The sequence below is a fragment of the Condylura cristata genome, unplaced genomic scaffold (assembly GCF_000260355.1).
Source record: "Condylura cristata isolate star-nosed mole 26May11 unplaced genomic scaffold, ConCri1.0 scaffold00003, whole genome shotgun sequence".
In the NCBI taxonomy this organism is placed as follows: Eukaryota; Metazoa; Chordata; class Mammalia; order Eulipotyphla; family Talpidae; genus Condylura; species Condylura cristata.
In genome coordinates this window covers 39817431-39842786 of record NW_004567104.1, presented here as the reverse complement: position 1 = coordinate 39842786, position 25356 = coordinate 39817431, and the positions used below count along the sequence as shown (strand labels likewise).

General features: G+C 35.3%; 2 protein-coding genes across 3 annotated transcripts; one reads left to right on the top strand and one right to left on the bottom strand.

Moving 5' to 3' along the window:
- Window positions 1-1183: 1183 nt before the first annotated feature.
- Window positions 1184-12110, top strand: GTPBP8 (GTP-binding protein 8 (putative)). 2 transcript variants are annotated; one of them, XM_004675456.2, is made up of 6 exons: window positions 1184-1519; window positions 3712-3810; window positions 5934-6064; window positions 6945-7044; window positions 9047-9165; window positions 11072-12110. In XM_004675456.2, the coding sequence occupies exons 1-6, from the start codon at window positions 1184-1186 to the stop codon at window positions 11187-11189; spliced, it is 903 nt and encodes a 300-aa protein (XP_004675513.1). In that variant the 3' UTR covers window positions 11190-12110. The 2 variants fall into 2 exon arrangements, with proteins under 2 accessions (XP_004675513.1, XP_012588828.1); XM_012733374.1 differs by lacking the exon at window positions 3712-3810.
- Window positions 12111-14612: 2502 nt separating this feature from the next.
- LOC101622304 (chromosome unknown open reading frame, human C3orf17) lies at window positions 14613-25001 on the bottom strand. The gene is made up of 8 exons (XM_004675216.2): window positions 24637-25001; window positions 21538-21617; window positions 21054-21188; window positions 19965-20042; window positions 18603-18961; window positions 17978-18039; window positions 17338-17597; window positions 14613-15251 (listed from the first exon to the last, which is right to left on the bottom strand). The coding sequence occupies exons 1-8, from the start codon at window positions 24670-24672 to the stop codon at window positions 14792-14794; spliced, it is 1470 nt and encodes a 489-aa protein (XP_004675273.1). The 5' UTR covers window positions 24673-25001; the 3' UTR covers window positions 14613-14791.
- Window positions 25002-25356: the final 355 nt, after the last annotated feature.

The following is a 25356-nucleotide window of genomic DNA, read 5'->3' as shown; positions in this document are numbered from 1 at the left end:
TTGTTTCAAAAAAAAACAAGGAAAGGAACACACACTGGCTTGTAATTGGCAACCAGAGGGAAAAAGAACATGATATACAAAATATGTCATTAGGAGTCATACACCCTCCTCTCCACCCACAACTCTTAATACGACTTTTCTTTAAGTGTTAGCTGTAATCTCTCTTAAACACTCATGTGCAGTGTCCTTCACATAGTTGAGCAAACTGGTCAATGTGAGACACACATTGAAGCATCAAGACAACAGACTCCAGTCCAACATTAAAATAATGATGGACTTGACTGGTTCTACTTCACCCTGACAGACCTTGACTTCACCCAACAGAACAAGATGTTGCCATCAGTCAGAATATTTCCAGGACACAGAGATTACTTTTGCAACATCCCATTCACTATGCAATTTAACCTAACTTTCCTGTACTTTGACAATTTTCTGTAAACCTATTTCCATCACAGCTCTACAGTGGACTTGGTTACCTAAGCTAATTTCTCCCATTTCTAGCTGTTTTTCCCTCTCACTAGTTGAGTTTGATCACATTTACCAAGGGAAAGCACAGTGTGTTACTCTATAACAACTTTCTGATCAAATGCTTATTTACATAGATACTCTAAAAAATAGAATGGATTAAAAAAATGAATGATGAAATAAATGAAGTTATTTATTTTTCATGTTTATTTCCAGGAGGTTGTTTGACCACTCAGCTTTTGGATGATAAAACAATTTATTTTGCAGATAAAGCAATATTGGCAGTCTTATAATGGAAAATGAGAAACTGTTTTAACCACATTTCTCACTAGCCCTTTTCTTTTTTGAAATAATTGGCGAGTGGTAGGTAACACAATGTAAGCTGTGAGGAATATGCCAAAACAGATGGCCCCAGTGCTTCACACGTTTTCTACCTCATGCAGGTTCAAGGACTGAACCGACAGGCTAATCTTTTCACCAGTGGAAACCGTTAAACAGAGACATGCATGCCAAAGGTGCAATGCAATCATCAGTGCCAGAGTGTGAAACGAAACCAGTGGAGTTTTTTTCCCACCCTCTGCATCGGCAACATTTGTTCATACTAGATGGATGGAAAGAGAGTAGTAGGAAAAGTAGGAGGCCAGTGGAAACTACAATTCCCGGCAGGCATAGCGGGGCGAGGTCACGCACACGCGTGAGGGGCTTCTGGGCAAGGAAAATGGCTGCGCCCAGTCTGAGGCCGGGCATTCACAGGCTCTTGAAGATTACGCCTGCGCTGGGGTGGGCGAACCGAGTTTATAGTACTTCTCAGGACTTTGCGGAGGTGCTACGGCTGCCGGGGAAGCTGCTCACGAAGCTTGTGTTCCCTCTACAGGAACTCGAGCGGCATCTCGTCACGGGCTGGAAGTCGGATCTTCACCTGAAGATTTTCGACCCGAGCCTCGAAGACATCGCCAGAGCAGAGAGCTTCTTCACCGCTTCAGCCAGAAACCGCATAGCGTACCTCAGCTCAGCAGAGCGTCTCGACCATGCCCCGGATCCTCAACTCCCAGAGGTGAGAGCCGCAATTCCTAGCCAGTCTTGAGGGCTTGCATGGGGATCTTGCTGTCACCTATTTCTTCTCACCAAATGGTTTTTTGTTTGTTTTTGTTATCTTTGTGTGGATACATATAATTATTTTAAGGAAGCAAATACAGTTTTAACTATGTTAGTAATGAATATAAGGGACTTTAAAAAGAGTTTTTAAAATCCAACTAAAGTTTCCCAAAAATGAGCTCGCTTTTTATTATCTTTTTCAATTTAATCGAAGTAGAAAAACATGCCAGGACAAATCATTTAAGGTTAAAAACATGCATAGTATGATAGTTTCACAAATGACGTGATACTTACCAATATGTAATTTTCACTCTATGTAAATTTTCTATCATATATAAAAATAAGTATGTGTAGATAACAATGTATAGATTTAAAAAGAGAAAAAACTAAAGGTGAAATTCCATAAGTGCTTTTTATGTGTGTCCTGCAGCTTAATATTTTGTCTTATTTTAAAAAGGACATATTTCATATATCTCCTTATGTATTCGCAATAATTGCAACACCGCATCGGAACAATTCTTTTAAGATATTTAGTTCTGCTATAATAATTTAATAATTTTGACATGCCATTGTTTTCCAGTTAACATAATTCATATAATTATATGATTCGTTTTTTAAATTCAGTTTTATAGTTTATAGTTTTAATTAAATCTGACAGATTTGAAATATACAGGACTCAATTCACTTCTTTATTTTATTTTATTCATTTTAATACAGTGTTTACTTACACTCTTCAGGTGTAGATCCCATAGAATTTCCTCCCCCGTTAGTTCAAGAACCATTACCACACTCCCTCTCCCCTTCAGGATGTCTCTGGTTATAATTGTTTTGGTCTTGTTTTCTATTATTAATTTTTCCCCTATTTTTTATTTGGATCCCCTGTATTCCTCCTTAAGTGAAGCCATCCGATCTTGTCTTCTTTCCTTCTGACTTACTTCACTGAGTATGGTTCCTTTCAACTCCATACATGTTGCTGCACATGACAGTATTGATTGCTGAGTAATAAGCCCTTGTGAATATATACCACATATTCTTGATCCAGTCATCTATTTTTGGACATTTCCAGGTTTTACCCATTGTAAATAGTGCAGTAATAAACAGGGAAGATCACTTCATTTTGAAGGACCGTCCCCAGTTTTGTGCAAAATATATAGCATCCCTGCTGATCCATATTAATGCCTTTTTAGATATCCAAAATGTGTCTCTCCCCCTCCCCCCAGTGATTGGCACTGCTCTCATTTAGAACCACTGATTGGTATTATGCCCCTCAGTATCATATTACAGAGTAGAGACATCTGTATAAATGGTTAATTTCAGATGTGTTTCTTTGCTGTTTTATGCTAAAGGAGAAAAGATTAAATTGCAATCAGCAAGGTCAAGGGAATGGAATAACTTTGTGATTACAGTGCTGTACTCTGGGGGTTTGTGGGGTAATGTGGTTCTAACATGTAGTTCTATTTAGAACCAGTTGTGATAAAATGCAAGTCATTTTTTAATTCAAAAAGTTTTATAAAGTGATTAATAAATGTTCCAAGTATTCTTGTAATTAAAGTACAGATCCTAGTGACAGATGCCCTAAGTTTAAATTCCGTCTCTATCATTTTCTATCTGTATAATTTTGGGTCAGTTATTTAACCTCCCTCTAACTCTAGTTTTATCATCAGTAAAACAGGAATAATATTGCTTACTTAATAGGTACATTGTAAAAATAAATAAGAAAATAGGACCTTCCCTGATGGCGCAGTGGGTTAAAGCACAGCACTAAGAAGCTAAAGCCACTTCAGCATGAGTTCCATCCCCACCCCAACCCTGAGGTGACCCACATGGCAGATCTCTCCTAACCCGCCTGCTGCTCCCCACTCTGTCTCTGGTGAATTCTCTCACCACCCCTGCACCTCTGGCCTGTACCCCAGTTCTATATGCATAAAATAAATGAGTCTTTAACAACAATAATAAATAAGAAAATATATGTCAGGTGCTTTGAACAGTACCTGGCACATTGAATTCATTCAGTGGATAGTAGCTATATGAGGCTCAGCTAAACTTAAGCCACTTTTTATAGTCAAGCAAAACTGAAGTTTGACAGATTTTCAATATGTAATATTCATATTACAAGCTAATGTTCAATTGTCTTCTTTTGCCTTGATTAAGGTATGTTTTATAGGCAGAAGCAATGTTGGAAAATCCTCCTTAATAAAGGCTTTATTTTCACTGGCCCCAGAGGTTGAAGTCAGAATCTCCAAAAAACCGGTATGTTAGTCTCTGTATTGTTGGCGAAGATAGATAGTTAAAGGTTTCGTGATCCAATAAATCATAGTTGCTAAATTCCTAGGAAGGTGTTTTATTTCAAAAAGTAGTAAAGTAAAACATTTCATTAATGCCAATATAGTTCTCTGATGAAAAATAAGTGTGTTTAATTTTAGTAGCTTTGCCAGTATGTTGAAGAAATCTTCCTTTTTCCTGGTCTTTTCCAAATAGTTGCCAATAGTATTTTACTAGCATTCTATATTTGCTTCTGTGACTATTTCTACATTGATTTTAGAATAAATAGCTTTAAGGTGGTGATTTTTCCTCCGTTCATCTTTCATACCTTGTGAATTCTCTCTCTCTCTCCTACATACAGACCACACACAACAGTTTATACAAGGTCAAAGTATGTGTTTATTATCCCAGCCTGCTGTGGTTACCTTGTCACATTTTCTAATTCCCTCTACTTATCTTTCTTCCTTACCAATCTTTAAGATACCCTCTGTTCAAAACTAACTCCTAATTCTCCTCACCTTATCACCTATCCATGACAAAATATTTCTAACAACCCAATATTACCCCTCTCACCCCTAATTTTTTGGTATCCCTCCCACTAGACTTCACTCCTTTTATATAACTGATAGCTGACTCCATAGCTGATATGACTTTCCATTTGTTAATCGTCACTCTTGCCCTCCTGACCACCTCTGGGTAGGATGGTTCCCCTCATGCTATGAGCAAACAATGGAAGAAATGAATTTTTGACATTCTAACCTATAATTCTGAAATCTTTTTTCCTAAAGGTAGATACATAGGCTGATTAGGACTCTAAGCACCATTTATAAACTTTTTCTCTGAAAATATATGTTCTGTCACAAGCAGTTGACATTTAAAATTATTAGTCTTAATATTTTCCCTTCTGATTGGACTCAAACCATTAATAAACTATTTTTATATCATCTTTATATCAGTTTTAGTTGCACAATATTTTATAGTATATAGATTTTTAAAAAATGATTTACTGAAAGTGTTATAGGACAGAGAGAGGGGCACCCCTGAACCCCCAAACCTGCCTGCTCTAAATAGGTTCTTCCATCCACCACATCAAGACAAAACAGTGTGCAATGCTGCAAACATAAAGAATATAGTTTCTAAATCAGACACCCAAAGTTACCCCTCCCCTCATGGGTAAAAGTCCACCCTAAAAAGGATTGGCCCAAACCAAGACCTGAAAGCCCGCCACAGACTAAAGCACCTTCTGGCTCGATCCCATACAAAAGGGTCAGAAATGGCCAGACAAGTCTGGGAGGAAAAGAGCAGAATCAAACTCAATATAAACACTGCCATAGTCAACCTCCCCACAAGTCTCTCACCTGCATCACTTTCAACCAGTCCAGGGCCAAGAAACAAGTACCGTTTCTTCATCACATGCTTGCTGCTCCCTGTGGCTTCCTCAGGTCTCCTTCTGACTCCCTTTCCTGCTTCCATCTTTTTCAGTCTCCTTTCCAGATTCTTCTAGTCCTTGCTCAGCTCCACCCTTCTTCTGGGTGTGTCAAGGAACCTGGAACCTTTCCTTTTCCTGGAGACTACCCTGTTACAAAAGTACTTAAACTTATCTAATGGAATATGCAAAACATCTTGATTTTAGGGAAGCTATAGTGTACTGGTCATAATAAACTATCAGTCTTTGAATCTAGGTTATATGAAAACCTGTAGGAATGATGATAAATATTTTATCCTATCCATGATTCATTCCTCTTTAAAGTGGACACTTATTATTCATCAGAGAATATTAACTAATGAAATTGCACCACTAAGAGTTGAGCGAACTAATGTCATAGGAAAGATTCTGAAATAATTTGTGTACATATTCCTAATATGGAATTTGAAGTTCTTCCTAAATCATAAGATTCTCTAGAAAAATGAATTGGAGGGGAAAAGTATACAAACTTATCTCCAGATACTTTTCTCTGTCTTCTTTCCTGTGTCCTCATCGGCATACCTAGGACTATATACTTGATGCTTAGAGTTTTAATAAATATTAAGACAGAAGTATTTGAATCATGAAATATATAAAGAACTTTAAAAAAAAAAACAAACTTTACTTTCTCCATTTATTTTATCAGGGACACACAAAGAAAATGAATTTTTTCAAAGTTGGAAAATACTTTACATTGGTGGACATGCCAGGTTATGGCTATAGAGCACCTGAAGATTTTGTTGACATGGTAGAGACATATCTAAAAGAACGAAGGAAGTAAGGAAAAAAGTTTTCTTATAATAGTTACACATTTAACCCAAAAGCACATTTTCACTAATAGAACTATACATGATGAATACTTTAGTTTTATTAAATAACTTCTTTTGGAAAGTCTATCCTGTTTTCTTAATATTCTACAACATAATATTTAAGACCAAGGTGTTTACTGTTTTGAGTCCGCTGGGAGGTTAAATTAATTTGAAATTCAGGTATTCCCCTAAATTGAGATCATAAGTTGTACTTCAACAGAATTTACTAATTTTGGTACAGCAGAGTCTTAGCTAATTTTGCAAATGAAAATTATTGGTGTGGTATTTGCAGAGGTAAATAAACTTTAGTGAATTCTCGTTATTGTTAAGATACATCTGACGGTAAATATTACCATTGTTTTTGTTGTTGTTGTTGTTGTTTTGTCTCCATAGGTAGTTTCAGATGTTACATGATAGAATAGAAAACTTATTGTTGAAGTTTTGAAGTATAAAAAAAGTATGTACAAGTATCTTGCTTGTAACTTTCCATAGAAACTAAGATGAAGCATTCCCACAAGAAAATAGAAACTATTCTATACCTGGTTCATCTCTGTTTCTCCCATTCATTTTGCATCCAGTTTTATGCAGGGTGTCTTATGTGTAATACATGCTATTGCTATAAATTAAAATTTAGTAAATTAGGTTATTAAGAATAAACACCACTGAGAAATATTGAAGTGCAGGGTGGACTTCCTGATGTATTGAGAATTTCTTTTACTTAAAGACATTTTTTTAAATTTTAGATTGAGAATTAGTCAAAGGAAATGTCCTTAGCATAGTGTGGGTTAGGGCAAAACGGAATGAATTGTTATATATTGCCATTAATCTTCATTTCTGCATTCTTGTAGTTTGGTGAGAACTTTTTTGTTAGTGGATAGTGTTGTTGGAATTCAGAAGACAGACAATATTGCCATAGAAATGTGTGAAGAATTTGCATTACCTTATGTGGTAAGTACAGTATGGTTTTTTAATCATGGTTTCTGTCAGAAATACCAATTATGTATAGACAGTCTTTTAAAATAATCTTTTCATGTAGTCATTATTTAATAATAAATACAGTTAAGTTTTATGATACTTTTACTCTCTTATTTCAACTTTCAAAATTATAGTCAATGTAACATTTTTAAAAGCCATTTATTTAGTGTTCCTAAGTGTTTTTCTTCTTCATGGTTTTTCTTTTGCCCTGCAATTTAAAGACCTAAAATTAGCCTTTCATACACATACTAGTTGCTATTAACAGCAGTTTGGCAGGAGGTATTAGATGTAAATAAAATTACAACTGAAAAATTTGCTGAACTAATTGAGATTTGAAGAACCATTATAAAAACACAGCAAGCTCTATCTAGCTCACACCAGATTTTTGTATCTTTAAGAAAACAAAATTTCTTCTAAGAATATCTCGCCAGTGTTTGTCTTAAGCTAGAATACAGATTAGTAGGTTGGCATCCATTTGTTTTACTCTTAGTTCTCTAGATGTTGCAGAGTTCTTAAAGTCTAAGGAAAAGAGAAGATAGATAGTTTGCTTTCAAAATCAAGTTTAAAAAGCCATCCAAATTTAGTGGCAGTGTTTATGCAGATCAAACTGTGTCACGAATCAGCAACTTTTGGTATTCTTGGTTATGGGATTCCTGGGCTTTGTAAAAGCTATGTGCTTCTTTCATGTGAGGATCTAAAGCAATGATAAGCATCATCTACAGTATGCCAAGTATTGCCCAACTGGTTTTATTAAATGATAGTATTCCTGATTTGTGAAGTAATGTATTTCCTTTTTAAATTAACATTACTTTCTCCTTTGGAGAAGTTGTGGTAGACAAATTTGGTTTTCTTTTAAACACTAGCATATTTGTCTTCATGAGGAGACTTTCACTTGTATAGAGGGGCTCACAAGTCATTAGAAACCACACAGGTTTGTGTGCTTTATCCATTAACATTTTTTATAACTGAAAAATATAAAGGATCAATCATGAAATTCAATTTTATAGCAATTCTGCAGGGAAGCCTGGTAGATCAAGGTTTTACTTTTTTATTTTTTAAGATTTATTTATTTATGCATACGGAACTGGGGTACAGGCCAGAGGTGCACGGGTGGTGAGAGGATTCACCAGAGACAGAGTGGGGAGCAGAACAGGCAGATCGACAAAGTATATTGCTGAGGGGAGCAGCAGGCAGGTCAGGAGAGGTCTGCCACGCCATGTGGTCACCTCCAGGACAGGTGGGGATTGAACTCATGCTCAAGTGGCTTTAGTTTCTTAGTGCTGTGCTTTAACCCACTGTGCCACCATGGAGGGCCCCAAGGTTTTACTTTTTACTTAATTTTGTAAATCATCTGTGCTTTGACTTTTCTTGAGTACATAATTACCTTTGAATAAGTTAATTATTCAAAGTAGTTATTTACCAGTAAGCCTAGTAACTAATTCTCGCATTACCTGGAATATAACTGTTATAACTTGGAATATAAATATTGTGGATACAACCTAAAATTAGCCTTAGCCTGACTTCTAAATTTTCCTCTATATTACTATATATAAGGTGGAATCAGGTATGTTATAACTGGCAACTTTATATAGATCAACCTAGTAATAACTCACTTACATATCTTAGACCACAAGATATACAGCGATCATTTTAAAACATTGGACTCATAGCAATTGAATCTATGTCTCCAAATTTCTTTTCACTGGTCTTGAATCCAAGATACTGTGGCCTTTGTAGTTTAAACACCTCTGAGTAGCAAATACATAGTGTATGCTTTATATATTGCATACATTCATTCACCATCAGAGCAGTTCCTTTAGGGATTACGTCTTTTATTTAGTAGATGGGAAAAGAAGTTTAGAGAGCTTCAGTAACTTATACAGATCATCAAGTTTTAACTAGCTAATTGTAATTAAAGGTAAAACTAATTAGAAAATACTTTGTTTCTAATACTCAAATGGTTGTTTTCTTGCAGATGGTATTAACAAAAATTGACAAATCTTCCAAGGGACATCTTTTAAAACAAGTGCTTCAGATCCAAAAATTTGTTGACACTAAAACACAAGGATGTTTTCCTCAATTGTTTCCTGTAAGGTAAGAGTTGAATTTTTTTTAAGTAAATAATAGTTTATTTTACATCATTTTGTGCATTTTTCCATCTCAGTTGTATTCCCTGTGGAAGGTTGAATTATTTTTATAATATATAGCATTCATATATTTACACATACATGATATAGTATATATTTTACTTTATAATAAATACTAACAATACTAACAGTTTTTAGTGTTTCTTAAATTGATGAGGTATTATTTAAAGTTGGAGTTTAGAAGACTACCCCCTTAGCTATGATTTACTATTACAAACATCAGCACATTTTTGTTTTTCTTCCTTATAGTATGTTCTGCCTCTGCAGGTTCTTGATGAATCTTTCCTGTAGGTATCTTTATTCTCTTTCTAGTCTATTCTAGTTCAGTTTACCTCCACAACAGCAGAAGTAAAAACATTTTCCGTCTTAAAAGTCAGTTAAACAAGTCACAGTAGAGATGCTACCATTCCGTTCTCAATTTAGCTATGCATGATAAAAAGTTTCCTTTAAAAGGACCATTTGTAAAGAAGAAATACTTCATATGAATATAAAATATATTGTGATCAATATACACATTGAGCTGGGAGAGAAGGGGGTGGATGGGCACATAATAAATGGTAGTTTCCTTCCCTTCTGAAGGTCAGGACATCAGTAAATGGCAGGTCAGATCAGTAACACAGACTCAGTCCCAGAATTTTTAGAGGCATTCTCTTTTTAAATATGCCAGCATTCTTTGCTGCATAACTCTGGAATCACAGTTGCTACACTAGCCACAAGTGATCAGGATACAACACCAGAGTGTAAGAATTGGAACACAGGAGCATGCCGGTTTTCAAGAACTTCAGTGTTTATGATGCCACAGTGACCACATACAGGAAGTTATGGGCTATACTGCACAGCTCTCAACACCCACTTCTGCAAGTAGTCATATATACTCCTTGCTTTTCCTTGCATGACAAAGTGCCAATCTTTATGGTCTATTCACAAAATAGTTACCATAAAATAAGTCAGATTTTATTTCCTTTTCTCCATGTAACCTTGAGAGAATGAAGGTGGAGTATAAGGTAGACATGTAGACCAGTGAGGTTTGACTTTTAAGTCTATAGGAAAAAATACATGCTTGCTTCATGTTTGAACTCAGTCTTAGGTGAGCAGAGTGTTATAAATGTTAAAAGGGCCTTAAGGAATGATGTTGGGATCAGTCAGCCTTTATAAATGATGTGAAAGAAATATATAACATAGTAACTGTGTCTGTGGTTTTCCCATATAGGGAAATCCTAAGCACTAAGTACTAATTCTAAGGACAAAGAAAATCCTGTATTGACAGAAATGTTGCTAGTGAGTTCAAGTTGCCTTACTTAGTATGTGAGCTCTCCAACTTGCATCTCTTTTAAAATGAATCTTTAATTAGAACACAGAATTCACCATGGTTGTTCTCAAGCAGGCAGCTTTAGCCAGAATGTCAAAATGCTATACTTTATCAAGAAGGAATTCAATATATGGGAGATAATATTTTACCTTTTTTATATACAAATCCACCCTATACCTATTCCATAAAAGTCCATGCATCCTAAGAAAACTTGTGGTCCTCTCCATGCCAACAAATGACTTTTAAATTGCTTAAAAATGTCTGAATTACTAAGGTGACTGAATTTTTGTTGAGAAATAAAGGAAGCCAAACTTTCATTCAGGAAAAGAAAAATCAAAATAGAAGGTAATGTGAAATGTTTAGGCTCAAGAAGGAAATATATTTTAGAATACTACAAAAAGCAGGAGAGGAGAAAGGCAAGACAAATTAAGGCATTGTTTGATATGTGGAGTTTTTAAGAATTTTAAACAAATTTTAAGATAGAGTAATTAAGATCTCTTGCCAGTTCTGAAATGAGGACAGAAATTTCTTTTTCTTTTTTCAGTGCTGTGACCTATTCTGGGATCCACCTGTTAAAATGTTTTATAGCAAACATAACAGGAAATCTCAAGACTAATAACTTCCAGAGTCAGAAATCTTCTTGCCAATTGCCAAACACCTAGAATTTCAACATTGCTTAAAATGTGCTGTACCTAAAACTTGCATTAGACTCACTTAAGCTTTAAAACCTACATCCTCGCAAAACAAGAATGAATTTGTGCCGAAGGGAGGAAAAGGTTTAAAAATGATACGATTTTGTTGATCATTAGAACAGATACTAGAAACTAGTTTTTCCTGTTTTAACAAACTGACAAGAGCATATGGAGCTCACAAAATGAAAATGATTTACTACAATATAGAAAAGTCTGTTGTTATTATTGGATTTTTTTTCTTTTGTATTCTAAAGAAAATGCCTATTGCGTATATATTTTTAAATATTAAAATGAACTAAGTAAAACGGGGGTCTCTTGTTAAGCACTGATAGGCAGGTTGAATATTCCTATTTGTTCCTATAGTTTATCTTTTTTCTGAGCTCTTTATTCAGTGAGTCACTTTCAGGTAAGCAGTATTCAGAATCAGAAGAATCGATATTAGAAGTTCCAATTCTAACATTGTATGTTGGACTTTGGGGAAATCACTAGATTTCTTTTGACCTTTAATTATAACTCTAGCCTCCAAAGCAGTAAAGATTATAATGATATAAATAAAAAGACATATATATATATTTGTAAAACAAAGCCAACAGCCAAATTCACAGAAATTTACCATAGAAAATATTGTCATGGAAGTAACATTTTGTGAAAGACCAAAAACTAGTTTTGAAAGTGAGAAAACAGTTAAGAAATGAAGTTTAGAATTGGGCAGTTTAGAATTGCTATCTTAAGATTCAGAATGGGAACATAAATTGTCATTTTGAATTAAAGTTAATAGAAAGATTTTTATGAAGATGCTATTAACTTATTCATGTAAGTGACTTAGCTTTTCAAAGTAAGGCAGAATAATGAAAGGATATAGCAATGACCATGGATAGAAAATTAAAACTAAAACAACACATAGCTTTTTTAGAAAATTCAATTTTTAATATTTCCAGGTTTTTTTTTTTTTTTGGTGGGTTAACACTGGTCTATTCTAAGCAATAGTATGTTAAGCTTAAAAAAAAAAAGGACTTTATGTAGGCTTCACAGAAGTAAAATGTATGATAATAGAATACCTTAGAAAATCATCTTTCTGCTAGACAGTGTCACTCCTTGCTTTAGCTCTAGTTTTCTAAAAGCAGAAGCCAAGACAAAAGCTTGTATGTGGTGGTTTATTTTGGAAGCAATCCCAAGGAACAGACATAGTAGGAAAATAAAACAGAAGAAAAGCTAACCAGGGATATATTGAGGCAGACCCCACAAGGCAGAAGTGCTGATCGCAAGGGACCTTCTTAGCCTTATAAAATGTCACTGAATTGTCTTTAAAGGGGATCAAGGAAGACTCTACACCTCTTCCAATTTTACCTATTTGAATACAAAAACGGCTCCTCTAGCTTGCCAGATGCCAGGAAACAGTACATGGGAGGCCTTGGAGCAAGAGGTAAGGGGCAGCTAACTGCCCAGTCCTGCTCAAAAGCTGGTTGCCACAGAAGGGCCTGAAGAAAGACCAAGAGGATTTGAAGTAACACATGGGTGACCTGAGTGTCACTAAGTGATAAAATTGGTATTCACGGTGATGACACCAACAATTTTAAATCTGCTACGTAAACTATGCTTTTGTCTATTTTAGATTTCACTTAAAAATGTGTAACATTTGAATTTAAGTTGTTTGGGAAAATGAACTGATAGAGAATACTACATTCCTTATAATTACATTTTGTGCATGAAACCTTTTACCATTTTTCCCAGAATTGTGAGGTCAGGAAATGGAAAAAGATGAAAAAGTTAGTCCAGAAAAACATTAATGAAGTAGAAAATCACTGCGAGGCTTATCATTCAGTCCAGGCTTACCACTGTGTTTTTTCTAGTAAGGGATCCTCAGTCTCTTTTATTTGTAAAAGTTTATGATTTTTGAACAACCATGCCACTTCATATGAAGGAGCAAATCTCCAGAACTAACTAGCTTATTGGTTCACTTGCAAACAGAATCAGAAACAAGACTAAAACTTAACTCTTCTAATTCCAGCGGATCATTTTGATTACTGTTATCTTATGAATCAAAACTGGGACATGAAGTTTCATAAGAAGCCAAATAGGAATATGTATACAGACAGCTCCCAGGAAATCAACAAAGGGAATTAAGTTTATGGCAATTTCAAGGCTTGTCATGAATGAGATCTCGTTTGTATTATTGCATTTTAAGACAGTAAGTAGAGACTTCTACTTGGTAGAAGCTGAAATAAGTATAAATTCTAAAAAGCTTGATTAAGAACTGAGTCTATAAGAATTTAATTAAATCAGTTACACTTCAGGAAAGGAAACCAAATCAATGTTTAACTACATTGTGGACTACCTACATTCAGTAATCTGAGCTCCTTAAAAAGATAGATTCCTGGCCCTACCCCCACTTGTATTTATCATACTCTTCAGGAGTAGGAGTCTGCATTTTTAAGCAACCCATTGGATGATTCAGTTTGAGAGCCACTGGTGAGTAAATATGCAGAAATGAGATAGGGAAAGGTAAGATAAAGAGTGAAGAAATAAAAAAAAAATGGGCAAGGAAAAGGAGGATACAATATATACCAGAGTACTTTGTCTATAATTCTCTATATCATAATAAAACTTAAATCTGTAACATATTAAATATAAACATTAACATAATTTTGCTAAGTTAAAATATTTGAAAGATACAGGAAACTTCACCCCTTAAATTTTAAAATGCCTTAGGATTTCTTGGCAGCTGTATGAGAAACACACAAATAACCAATGCTAGCTAGTTCAGCTACCAAATTATAAATTTATATTTAGTCTCACTCTTGGATCTAGTCTGTGTAATCGCTTATTTTTTCATTTAATTTTCTCATGTTTTACTTTGTTCTGTTGTATTCTATGTACAGTATACTTTTCAAAAAAAGTTTATCTGGAATCAGTCACTAGCATTCAACCTTTCAGTCAATTCCAAAAGCATATTAATAGGCCTTCCTATGAGAGATGGTGAACAAAAGAAAGAATGGTGGGGCCAGTCCCTGGTAATATAATTAGTGGCAAACTTTTTGAGTCCTTTGACAGTTTATTCTACTATACAAGCAAAAGGGCACAAGCATTAGAAGTTCCTGTGTTCAGAAGTAGACAATATACAATGTAATCAGTAAGGCCAGAGTAAACCTTTAAGTATACTTAACTTGCTACTCCCCATTCTGATACCATTTACCTTTAGGCACACAGTAAGTTTTTGTAGACCTAATTATTCAGGTATGGGTCCCTATAAATCATAAAAATAATGTTTTTCAGGAACCTACCAGTCTCAAGGAATCACACCTGCTTCTCAGGAGCAGAAAATGGTACATATTTCATCTTTATACCTGGCACAAAGTCAAAGTCAACATTTGACAATAATCAAATACTTGTCAAAATAATAAAATAAAAAGCTACTATGAAAGTTTATTGAACTGCTGTACAGTGTTGCACTGTAACAGGTCCTCTCTGAATCCGGGTGGTACATTAGACCTTGCCATATCTCAGTAGTTCTACTTAAAACAGCAGGACATTGGACCAGTTTGTGAAGTACATAGCAGTCTCACATTAAGAGTCTAAACACCCATTAAAGCAAAAATATCATCAATGTCATCTCTCTCCACGTTGGAGGCCAACGTATTATGTTTACTGATTTGTGTCATTGTCCGTGAGTCAGTTTCATTTTCATTGCTTCCTGTAAGATTTCTATGAATTTGTTTCTCTTCAGTTTGTATGACAGAATCTGAATCCTGGCTACTCAAGAGTTGCTTACTGTTCATGCAGAGAGCAGTTCTATGAACTGCACGAGACGAGTGTCTGCGTCTCCTACTACCTGTGGCACTCCTAGTCCCTTGAGAGGACTGCTGACTTTCCTTTAAAAGAGTCGACTGCAGCTTTCTCTGTAGTTTCCTCTGTTTTAGTAAAAACTTATTCTGTAATCTTTGTTTCAGATGATGCTTTGATATTTTGATATGTGAGCCACGAAGAAAGCAGTTGCAAATAGATGCTTTTATGCACTCTAGTTTCTTTGGCAAACTAAAGGATGCAGAGAAAGGAAAAATCTGAATTAAGAAGCATGAAAAACACTCCAAAAATTTAACTTGTCTCCTTTTACTAACTTCCAACAGAAAAATAGACATTTTATCTGTTAAGTCCTATGCTTGTATACAACCACAGAATCATAGCAAAAGAATAAGGAAAGGGAAACTTTGAACCAGATCTGTTTACAAAGTATGCGTACCTTTGATACAATCTTAGGTATATGTGTCCCCATTATATTCCCAAGTAGTGTACCGCCTAACAAGGTAGCTAAATGGTGAGTTATCTCTACCATTTAGCACTAGAGATTCTCCCTGCTGGATGCTAGTCATCATAATTTAAGTCGTGGAACTAGGAAATGCATCACAAACAGGAAAATCTGCCAGAAGCAAAAATATCATCAATGCAGACTCTTTATTTGCCAGGTATGGATGACCAGACCTGGATGAACAACTGTGTCGTACCAGGGATTGAAAAAGGAATAAAGGAGAAGAGGGAGTTGTAAAAGACAAATTAAACTAACAGCCTTTAGCTACTCTGAGATTCACAACACCTTCAAGTTTGGGAATTCAGAATGCAAATAGAGACAATTTTAGGTGTTTTTTTTTTCAGTAGGGTACACTGCTACAGGTACATTATTGCCTGGCTAACTGCCACAGTGTGACAGATTTTAAGTGATCACAGGTCTGTACTTCCTTTCTCTGCTCTTCTTCCTGATGTTGAAGAAATGCATTATGAAGCAGTTAATCAAAGACATTTTCTTGCTTTATGATAGCAGTGATTTCGAAGTGGGTGAAGGGTACCTCCTAACTGAAACTAAAACATTCTACAGCAAAACTCTCTATTTCCTCACTTATAAAATGAGACTACTAGCTATCTGACAGTTATAGACATTTAAGTAACTTAAATGTACTAGAAATACAGGCAGTATTAAAGAACAGTACACTTCGTGGGGTAGAAAGTAAATGTTTGACCATATCAATAAACACCATTTTGTTATCCTTATTACCCATCTCATCTATTGACTTAAACTCAAATTTAGAACAGTTCTCGCTTTCTCTTTTACTTAAAATAGTTAACATTCCTTTTAGATAACTACAGGCCTTTTAGGGCATCCCAGTGTAAAGAATTTTCCAACAGTTCATTCCTCAGGAATACTTACTGATCCCCCAGTTTTTAATCAAAACTTGTTTAAAAACCCTCATTATATATCTGTTTTTTTTTTACTAAAATAGAAATATCCTTTCCATAATATTTAAAAGAAAATTCAACAAGTTTTAAACAAAATAGAGATTTTTTTTCATAGTAATCACTATACAGCCCTAAATATGTTTATAGGGAAATTTTTTTTGGATGCACAGACTATTTCTTGAAGGATACATAATTGGTCAGAATGAGCATCTTTGTGAAAGGAAAAGAAGGATCTTTATAGCCATCTGTATCTAAAGTGATCTAGCATTTTTCAATAAAAATATAAAACCTAAAGTATCTAACTTCATGTCCTACAATACTGATTCACGATCAAAGACAATCATCCTGAAGCAGTTCTATGAAGGTTAAGAATCAACAGGACGTATAGGTACTGTGAAAGAATATTACCTTGGTTTTGTTTTCGTTTTGTTGCTTACCTTCTTGTTTTTTTTGGGGGGGTGGGGAAAGGGGGTGTGCGTCAGGCATCTTCTGCTTCCGCTCACACCCCCTCATCCCACTGCACTGAAGCTGTGAAGCTGTGAGCAGACTGGCCTTCTCTCCTACTAGAGCGAGAGCACTCCATGAGGAATAAGGTTGTGTCTTATGTACACTTGTATCCCTAGGCTCAGATATCAGACATACCTAATACTTTGAAATGGAAGAAATAGTGAAGAGTGTAAGTCAGATTATCCCAGTTTACTGTCTTCTTCCCAATGACATATCTTTGCCCAACACAAGAGCAAATAAAATTGCAGTTTCAGTAGATCCCATTTTTAGCCCCTGTAAGGTCATGGACATCCTGTTTTAAAGAAAGCTGACTTGAATATATGTACTTTTAATCTAAATGTCAACAGAAAAAGTAAACAAAGATATACTTTTGTAGTACACTTACCTATAGCCTTGAGCTTCCACATGCTTAAACCGGTTACTTTTCAGAAGTTTGTTACCCAGAAAGATGGCCTGTGCCTTGAGTTTTTTGTTTCTGCACCACTGAATCACCACTTGGATTTCTTCAGAAAGTTGTGTGAATGTCTCAGCCTCTTTGAATCTTTTCACAAAATTTTTGGCACAGTGAGTATCTATCACTTTCCGAGAAGACTGTTTGGCTGCCTTCAGCTTGGATTGGGAATATTTAAATGGCAAGTTGGTCTCCTGAAATGTGAAGAAAAAAAAACTGAATTTATACTGACTTGTAAATATATGACAACAGAGAAAAGCTGATTCACAGACTTTCAAAATTTGAAAATCAGTTCTGAAAAGAAGGAAAACTTAAGCTTACTATACAAAACTGTCAGGGCTCAGTTTCAGTCTGTATAGCACATGCTAAGCTGCAGTACAGCCCGTACATGTGACGGGTCCTCTGGTGTCTTCACAATTAGAATGAATAATTCTTGGTAAGGAATTTTCTGGGTGCACTCCGAAGCACAAACTAAAAAACTAAAGCTTCGAAGGTGGGAATACTCAATTTCTGCCCTTGATTAATAGTGTTCTCTTGACAAACAGAAGTTAGAAGTTCAATAAACCAGACAAACCTGAATAGCTTTTTGTTTCAGCTGTGTACAGAAAGCTCTCACATCAAATTCTGATGATGATTCTGCAGAGACAGAACAAAAACTTAGCCATATTTTAAACTTTTTTTTTTTTAAAGATTTATTTATTTATGCATTACAGAACTGGGGTACAGGCCAGAGGTGCAGGGGTGGCAAGAGGATTCACCAGAGACAGAGTGGGAAGCAGAACAGGCAGATCGATGAAGTACACTGCTGAGGGGAGCAGCAGGTGGGTCAAGAGAGGGCTGCCGCGCCATGTGGGTCACCTCCGGGGCGGGGATTTAACTCATGCTGAAGTGGCTTTAGCTTCTCCGTGCTGTGCTTTAACCTGCTGTGCCACCAGGGAGGGCCCATATTTTAAACTTTTGAGTGCATAACAAATTTCTTGCCCAATTACAAAAAAAAAGGAATGAAGGAATTGAAAGCAAGAAAAGAACTATGAAATAATTGCAACAAATAACTTTGAATACTTGAGCTTAGAAAATAATTATATTTCTGTAATCAACATGGGTTAAAATTAAGAAAGGAAATGCTGAATTTTTCTATACAATAATTATAATTTCAACAGTTTTTTATATCAGCGTATATACTGTGTCAAGCAAATTACCTTTGAAGATTTTCCTGTTTTTCACTGGCTGTCCAAGATCCACATTATTCTGTATATTGATCTTCTTTTGCTTTACTTTTGAAATTCTAAGTGGAGTTTCTTCACTGAACTTTGGTGATTGCTCTTTTGTTAAAAACAGTTTATTTAGCAATTTAGTTACTCCTTTAGCTGCAAAAGCTGTAGGCATTTTTTTCTTAAAAATCTCAAAATATGGCTGTCCTAAAAATTCAGTTATGTCAGAAGGAAAGGTGAAATCTTTGAAATAAGGTGTTGGTTGAATCTCAGAGACCATTTGAAGCAATCTAAATAATGGCTCATAGAAAGAAATCAGTCTTTTTAAAACACCTTTGTAGAGAACCCTAGAGAAAGAAACAAGCATGAATTAGCCAATAATTACAGTCTCCAGGTTATATAATAACCACACAGATTCAAAGCTGAAAATAAAGGACTACTGAGCTCTGCCACTTAGATGAAAAAATGGCACAGCACATATTTGCAAACGGCCAAAATTGTTCAGCCCAAATAGAAAGTACTAGATGGACAAATATCTCAAAGGATGTGCGTCAAAATCCTAAGTGTGGTTTTATCTGGGTGGTGACATTTTTAGGTGAACTTCAGCTTCATATTTTCTTCGATATTTAAAAAATTTCTTAAATGTATTATTGTTTTAGAAAACAAAAATTAAAAATACTTTATAGTAAATAATAATAGAAGGTTGATATTTTAAAATAGAATGATTAGTAATTACATTTAACATTATCTCCCAACTGAAAATAAGAACATGGCTGGAAATAGTCCTTGCAATTTTTAGGTTAAGACATCAAAGCAAAGTTTTTAATCTCCAAAGAGGAAAGCATTTTCTACTGTTTTGTTTTTATTCAGATTAGAACTAACTAATCCTCCCAATTGTTTAAGGAGCCCTTGCAAAAAAGGCAGATTCCAAGTTCAGATATACATCAACTAACTTTTACAGTATATAGTGAGAAATGCACAGGAAGGAAATAATTTGTAATTAACATTGATATGATTATATCAATTGTTTCAAAAAGCAGTAGTATTTCAGGTGAAAGAAATCTAGGGCACCTAAAAGTGACAACCCTTAGAATTTAGAAACCTAGTGTCAGAAAGAATCAATGATACAGATTGCCCAAGAACACCAGTTGCTAATCCTAGGAATTCAAGTGCTTAGCTGTGTAGTGTGATATCACAGCTTCAGATTTGAAATCTAATCTTTTGCAGCCATCAGCATTTGGCAGAACTACCACATCTTTAGCATCCTATGTGAAAACTACTAATGAGAAGCTTAGGCTGAGTTCAATGAAAAAAAGAAATGAAGTACTTCAAAGGTATGCACATACATACCATAACCTGCTCACCAATCCAATCATCACAAGGTTTAGAATAATGAATTCTTGCAGGCCTAGATGTTTCACTGTCAAGCTGAAGAATCAAGTTAAAGTTAGAAAACAAAAGCAAAGTAATTTTGAGTTTTATTAAGCCACGTTTATGAAAAAATAGTTTGGAAGTAAAAATAATTCTCTTGTGGCCCTCCCTGGTGGCGCAGCGGGTTAAAGCACTGCACAAAGAAGCTTAAGCCACTTCCTCATGAGTTCAATTCCCACCTGCCCCCAGAGGAGACCACATGGCGTGGCAGACCTCTCCTGACCCGCCCGCTGCTCCCCTCAGCAGTGTACTTCGTCGATCTGCCTGTTCTGCACCCCACTCTGTCTCTGGTGAATCCTCTCACCCTCTGCATCTCTGGCCTGTACCCCAGTTCTGTATGAATAAATAAATAAATCTTTTTTAAAAAAATAATTCTCTTGTTAGAAACAAAAGGCTCAAAACAGGTTCTATTTAAATCATGGAAATTAACAAAGTAATAGATTATTATTACTACCACCATCACCCCCCCCCACAGCTCTGATTATTAAATTTAATTTCCAAGGTTTATTTTCTAAAATTAAGAATTTCTCACTGTCAGTGCCCTTAGAATACTACATGCTAGAGCCAGGCAGTGTCTGGCAGTATTTGTATCAGGTTCTATCTCCTGGGAAAAGGAAGCTATGGAACAAAATCTTAAGAATTCCTATAATTGTATAATTAGACCCTCTAGTTTTCAAACAGATATACTATTAACATAATTTAGAAGGTATATTACTTTTTTAAAATATTTATTTATTTATGTATACAGAACTTGGGTATAGGCCAGAGATGAGGGGTGGTGACAGGACTCACCAGAGACAGAGTGGAGAGCAAGGCAGATCAACAAAATAACACTGTTGAGGGGAGCACTGAGCAGGTCAGGAGAAATCTGCCACACCAAGTGGGTCACCCCCCTGGCCGGGGATTGAACTTGTGCTGAAATGGCTACAGCTAGCTTCATAGTGCTGTGCTTTAACCCAATGGGCCACCAGGGAGCACCCAAAGGTAAATTAATTGATGAAAGGATACAGAAATGTCTTGCAGCAACGGTCCAACAAACGAAGTAACAATTTGCAGGCTCCCAAAACCTTCATCAACATGAATTCCACCATTGGTTGGCTGGGAACGGTACATGTTTTGGTAGTTAAAGGCTGATTTTCAGAACTGGACAAAAATAGAAATCTATATTATTTTCATTCTTAACTATAAAGCATTTATAAAGCAGTTTTAAAGTGCAGACTTGCTTTATGCTCAAATTGGAGGTAGTTATACTCAATAATGGCTCACTGAAGCTGACTGATACTATGGTTTCGATACAATCAATCACAACACAATTCAATGTCATGCCAATCCCACAAGAGGGAGATTTTGAAATAACAGATAACCCTTATTAAAATGAAGTTTGTACATCTGAAGTATAATTGAGTATCTTCCTACATCAAGAAAAGTCCAAAAGGAGATCACAGCAAGACAACGAGTTGCCAGCCCATCAGAAAGCAACTGGACCACTTACTTGGAAGAAAACAACTCAAACAGATCTTGCGTCGAACCCTTCAAATTCATGTTTTTCAAGCGTTTTAAACATTGTTCAACCTGAAAGGGGAAGAACAGCTAAAACTCAGATGCATATATAAGGCCACTGAAGTGACCATAAAAGTAAAAATTTCCAACTAAGATACACTGCAGACTACAGGACATCTTACATTTTTTTGAAGGATAAAGAAATGCAACAGCCCAGAGCAACTGCGTCTAATTAAAATATCTGAAATTTGGTGTATCCAACCAAATTTCTTAAGACAGGTTATGACTCAAAATATACTACACACTAGGATGTGCTTGATACTATAAAGAGGATCAAAGTATAAGAATATTCTCAAGATTATAGATTTTCTGAAGCAACATGATTTTTAATAAACTATTTTTAAAAGATTGAGTTATTAACTATTTCAATAGTCTCTAAGTGCCAGAGTTGAGGAAAGTGATAGATTTAATTCACTTCACAAATGTATGTTAAACACCTACTACATGCAGAGCATACTGGGAAATAAAATGATAGATAAAACATTTCTTAATTTCTAGTTGCTAAAAAATCTAGCAGTAAAATTAAGACAAAACTATAACAAAGATGTAATTAATTTGAGTTAACAGACATCCAAATTTAAAACTGCAGTCCCCTCAGCACTCTCCACTGCCCTGCTTTCTATTTTTCCAGGGCATTTATCATCAACTGACCTTTGAAAAAAACTTGTTTTCTTTCTCCTCCCAATTCTAATGTAAGATCCACAAAGGGCAAATTGTCTATTTTATCTACCAATGACTGTGACTCAGGGTTTAGTAGTGTTAAACAGTTTTTATCCAAAAAACGACAGGAAAAAAAAGAGTAATCTGTTATAGAAAATGGGTTAAGAATTTTATAGAACTAAAAAATACCACACAATGGGTATGCACAGAACTGCAACCAGACTTTGAAGGATGTAAAGATCTGGCTGGGGACTGACAATGGTGAAGATAGTATCTTGCCAGAGGTACATGTATACCACTAAAAATTATACAAAAGTTATGGAGGCTATCTTAAAAGCATTGTTTTTAGAATAATGGCAGCAAAATCCTTAAATTTTCTGGGATAGGCTCCTATTGTTTAGGACACCATTATTTGAGAGAAGTACTGACAAATTCGAATTGCAAAACACCTGGAAATGTAGTCAGCCACATTTTAAATAAATAAAGATGGGGAAAATATTTGAAAATTTAAGCAAAAAGAACATAAGAACATTCTTCATGTATTCAAAAAAACCATAACAGAAGAAGATGCCAGACTGTGGACTGTTAGAGGGAGAGTAACTCCAGTACCTCAACTGAAAGTAGAAAAAATAAATCTTAGAAGTAGATGCAAGTTCTCTGTAAATGTGCCATGTTAAGCAGATATAAGGAAGTTGTAGTGGTAATAGATAGATGTGCTCCCTGCTTCAAGCAACCCAACGCAAGGAACTTACAACATGTAACAAGGAACTGTACCAAGTGCAGACTATATTAAATGCCATCAAAGAAGAGAATGCAAAATCCTCATAAAAAGAGGAGTTGAACTTTACTAAGCACCAAAAAAATGCAACTTACAAGGAGACCACCAGTAACAAGACATTCATAGTACCCTGGGAGGTTTTATCAATGCCAGTAAAGTCTGAAATGGGGTTGCGAGGTTTTAACAGCCAAGAATGCTTTTAACAGGCTGGTTATTCTAAATACACAAGGAACAAGTGAGCTAAGACTCAGAGCAAGGTATAAATGAGGTGAACAGAGGGACTTGTGTAGAGTTCTGGCTGGTGAGGAGCCTGGGTTAAGAAAAACTAGAGGTCAGATCTTGGAGGATCTTACAAGTCAAGTTCAGAGGCTTGGTCTTTATTCAGAACACAATGGAGAAGCATTAAAAAATTAAAGTTACGTTTTAGGATTAGTAACCTGGCTTTGGTATACAGAATATGCAATACTGTTATAAAGATCAGACAGGATAGCAAGACAAATAAAAGCTGACAAATCTGAAAACAGGAGGTGACAGCCAGAACTAAATGGGATTAGCAGCAGGGAAAGTTAATGATTACCAGACTGGATAGCTACCTAAAAGGAGACAGACTGCCAAGCTTCTCACTTTAGATCTACCATTTACTAGTTCTATCATCTCAGGATAGTAACTTACCTCCTCCAAATCTTAGTATCTCTCTGGGTAAAATGAAGATAATAACAGTATGTACCTCACAAATTTATAAAGTACTTTAGAACAGTGCCTGGCGTACAAACACTAAGCCATTACACTTAACTAGAGAAAAAATGCACCAAAGTTTTCTGACTTGATGATTATTCTCACCTTGAAAACCAGAAGAAATAAATTGGATCAGAGAAATAAGTTTATTTTTGGAGTAAAACACAAAGAAATAGATAAAAAGCTAGCCCAGAAAAGAAAATTTAGAGAAAGACCATGAGTCCAGATCTTTCTTTAATGAAGAAACCTTAAGTAATAGAGTGGGCAAATTAATGCTCCAGCACCACTGGAGCGCCTGACACATAGAAAATGTCAAAAATTCTCAAAAAATAAATGAATAAACCTGTAAGGAAACCAGAGTAGAAAGCTCTCCTCTGTTATATTAAACTCCAAATTACATGAAATCACTTCACAACCTGTCATATACCTCTGTGCTAACAGATTAACAATTAGTTTATATACCCCACACTAAATGCAACTTTGGTGGGTTTTTTTGTTTTGTTTTAGGATTTTGACTATACTAAGGAAATTGTTTCTTAATCAAGTACTTTGTTTTGATCAAATCACTCTATCTTTAAATCAGACAAAATAACTTCAATATAGATTGTATGTAGTGAAAATTTCAAAACATTATCCATTAGAAATAAAACTTGGAAAGAATTAAATATATTTCCATTCTAAGTTGTCTTTTGAAATGTTTTTAGAAAAAAAAAGAAAATGCACATGTAGTTATATGCTAAAGACCTATAGATCACGAATGTTATACTGAGATTTCCATAAATAACAAACTGTTAAGGTGCAGTCTAAACTCCATCAAGTGAACATGTTAAGTCTTAAAACACAGAGCTTCCTCCTTACCTGTTTGAGGGCCAAATGGGGCTTGTGGCGGCCCATTCTGTTGTGATTGCTGTACAAGAGTGCACACAACACATCTGTTTCTGCATCTAAGGTCTGACTCTGCAGCAATTGTGTAAGGAGACAGCATTCTTTAACTACAGCTGCAATGCAAAGGTCTAAAACAGATAATGAGACTTAAGAAGAGATTTCAACATAAAGTATATTACACTGAAAATATACTGGGAGGGCCCCTTATTATAAAAGAATGAAACAACATAAGCAGTATCCTCTACAAGCACATAATGATTCTAAATATGTAACTTGGAAAACGGAGACAGATAATATAAAGCAAGAAATCACAGAGAACATCTGTTAAACATAAATGTATAGCACATATCTGTTTCTATGCATAAATGTATAGAACATGTTAAAAAAATGTATACCATTACATTTTATCATGATTTTAATATTCTTTTAAATGAATATACCTTGCAGTCTTTCATTCAATGCGCACTTAAACCTTGAGTACCCTGATGATGGAGCAAGTGTATACACAATACGGATAAATCCATACTTTTAAAAGGCAATAGTACTGCAGTTGGGTATCACTTTTATATAATATTTATTTATTTATTCATACAGAACTGGGGTACCGGCCAGAGGTGTGGTGCGGTGAGAGGATTCACCATAGTCAGAGTGGGGAACAGAACAGGCATATCGATGAAGTACAATGCTAAGGGG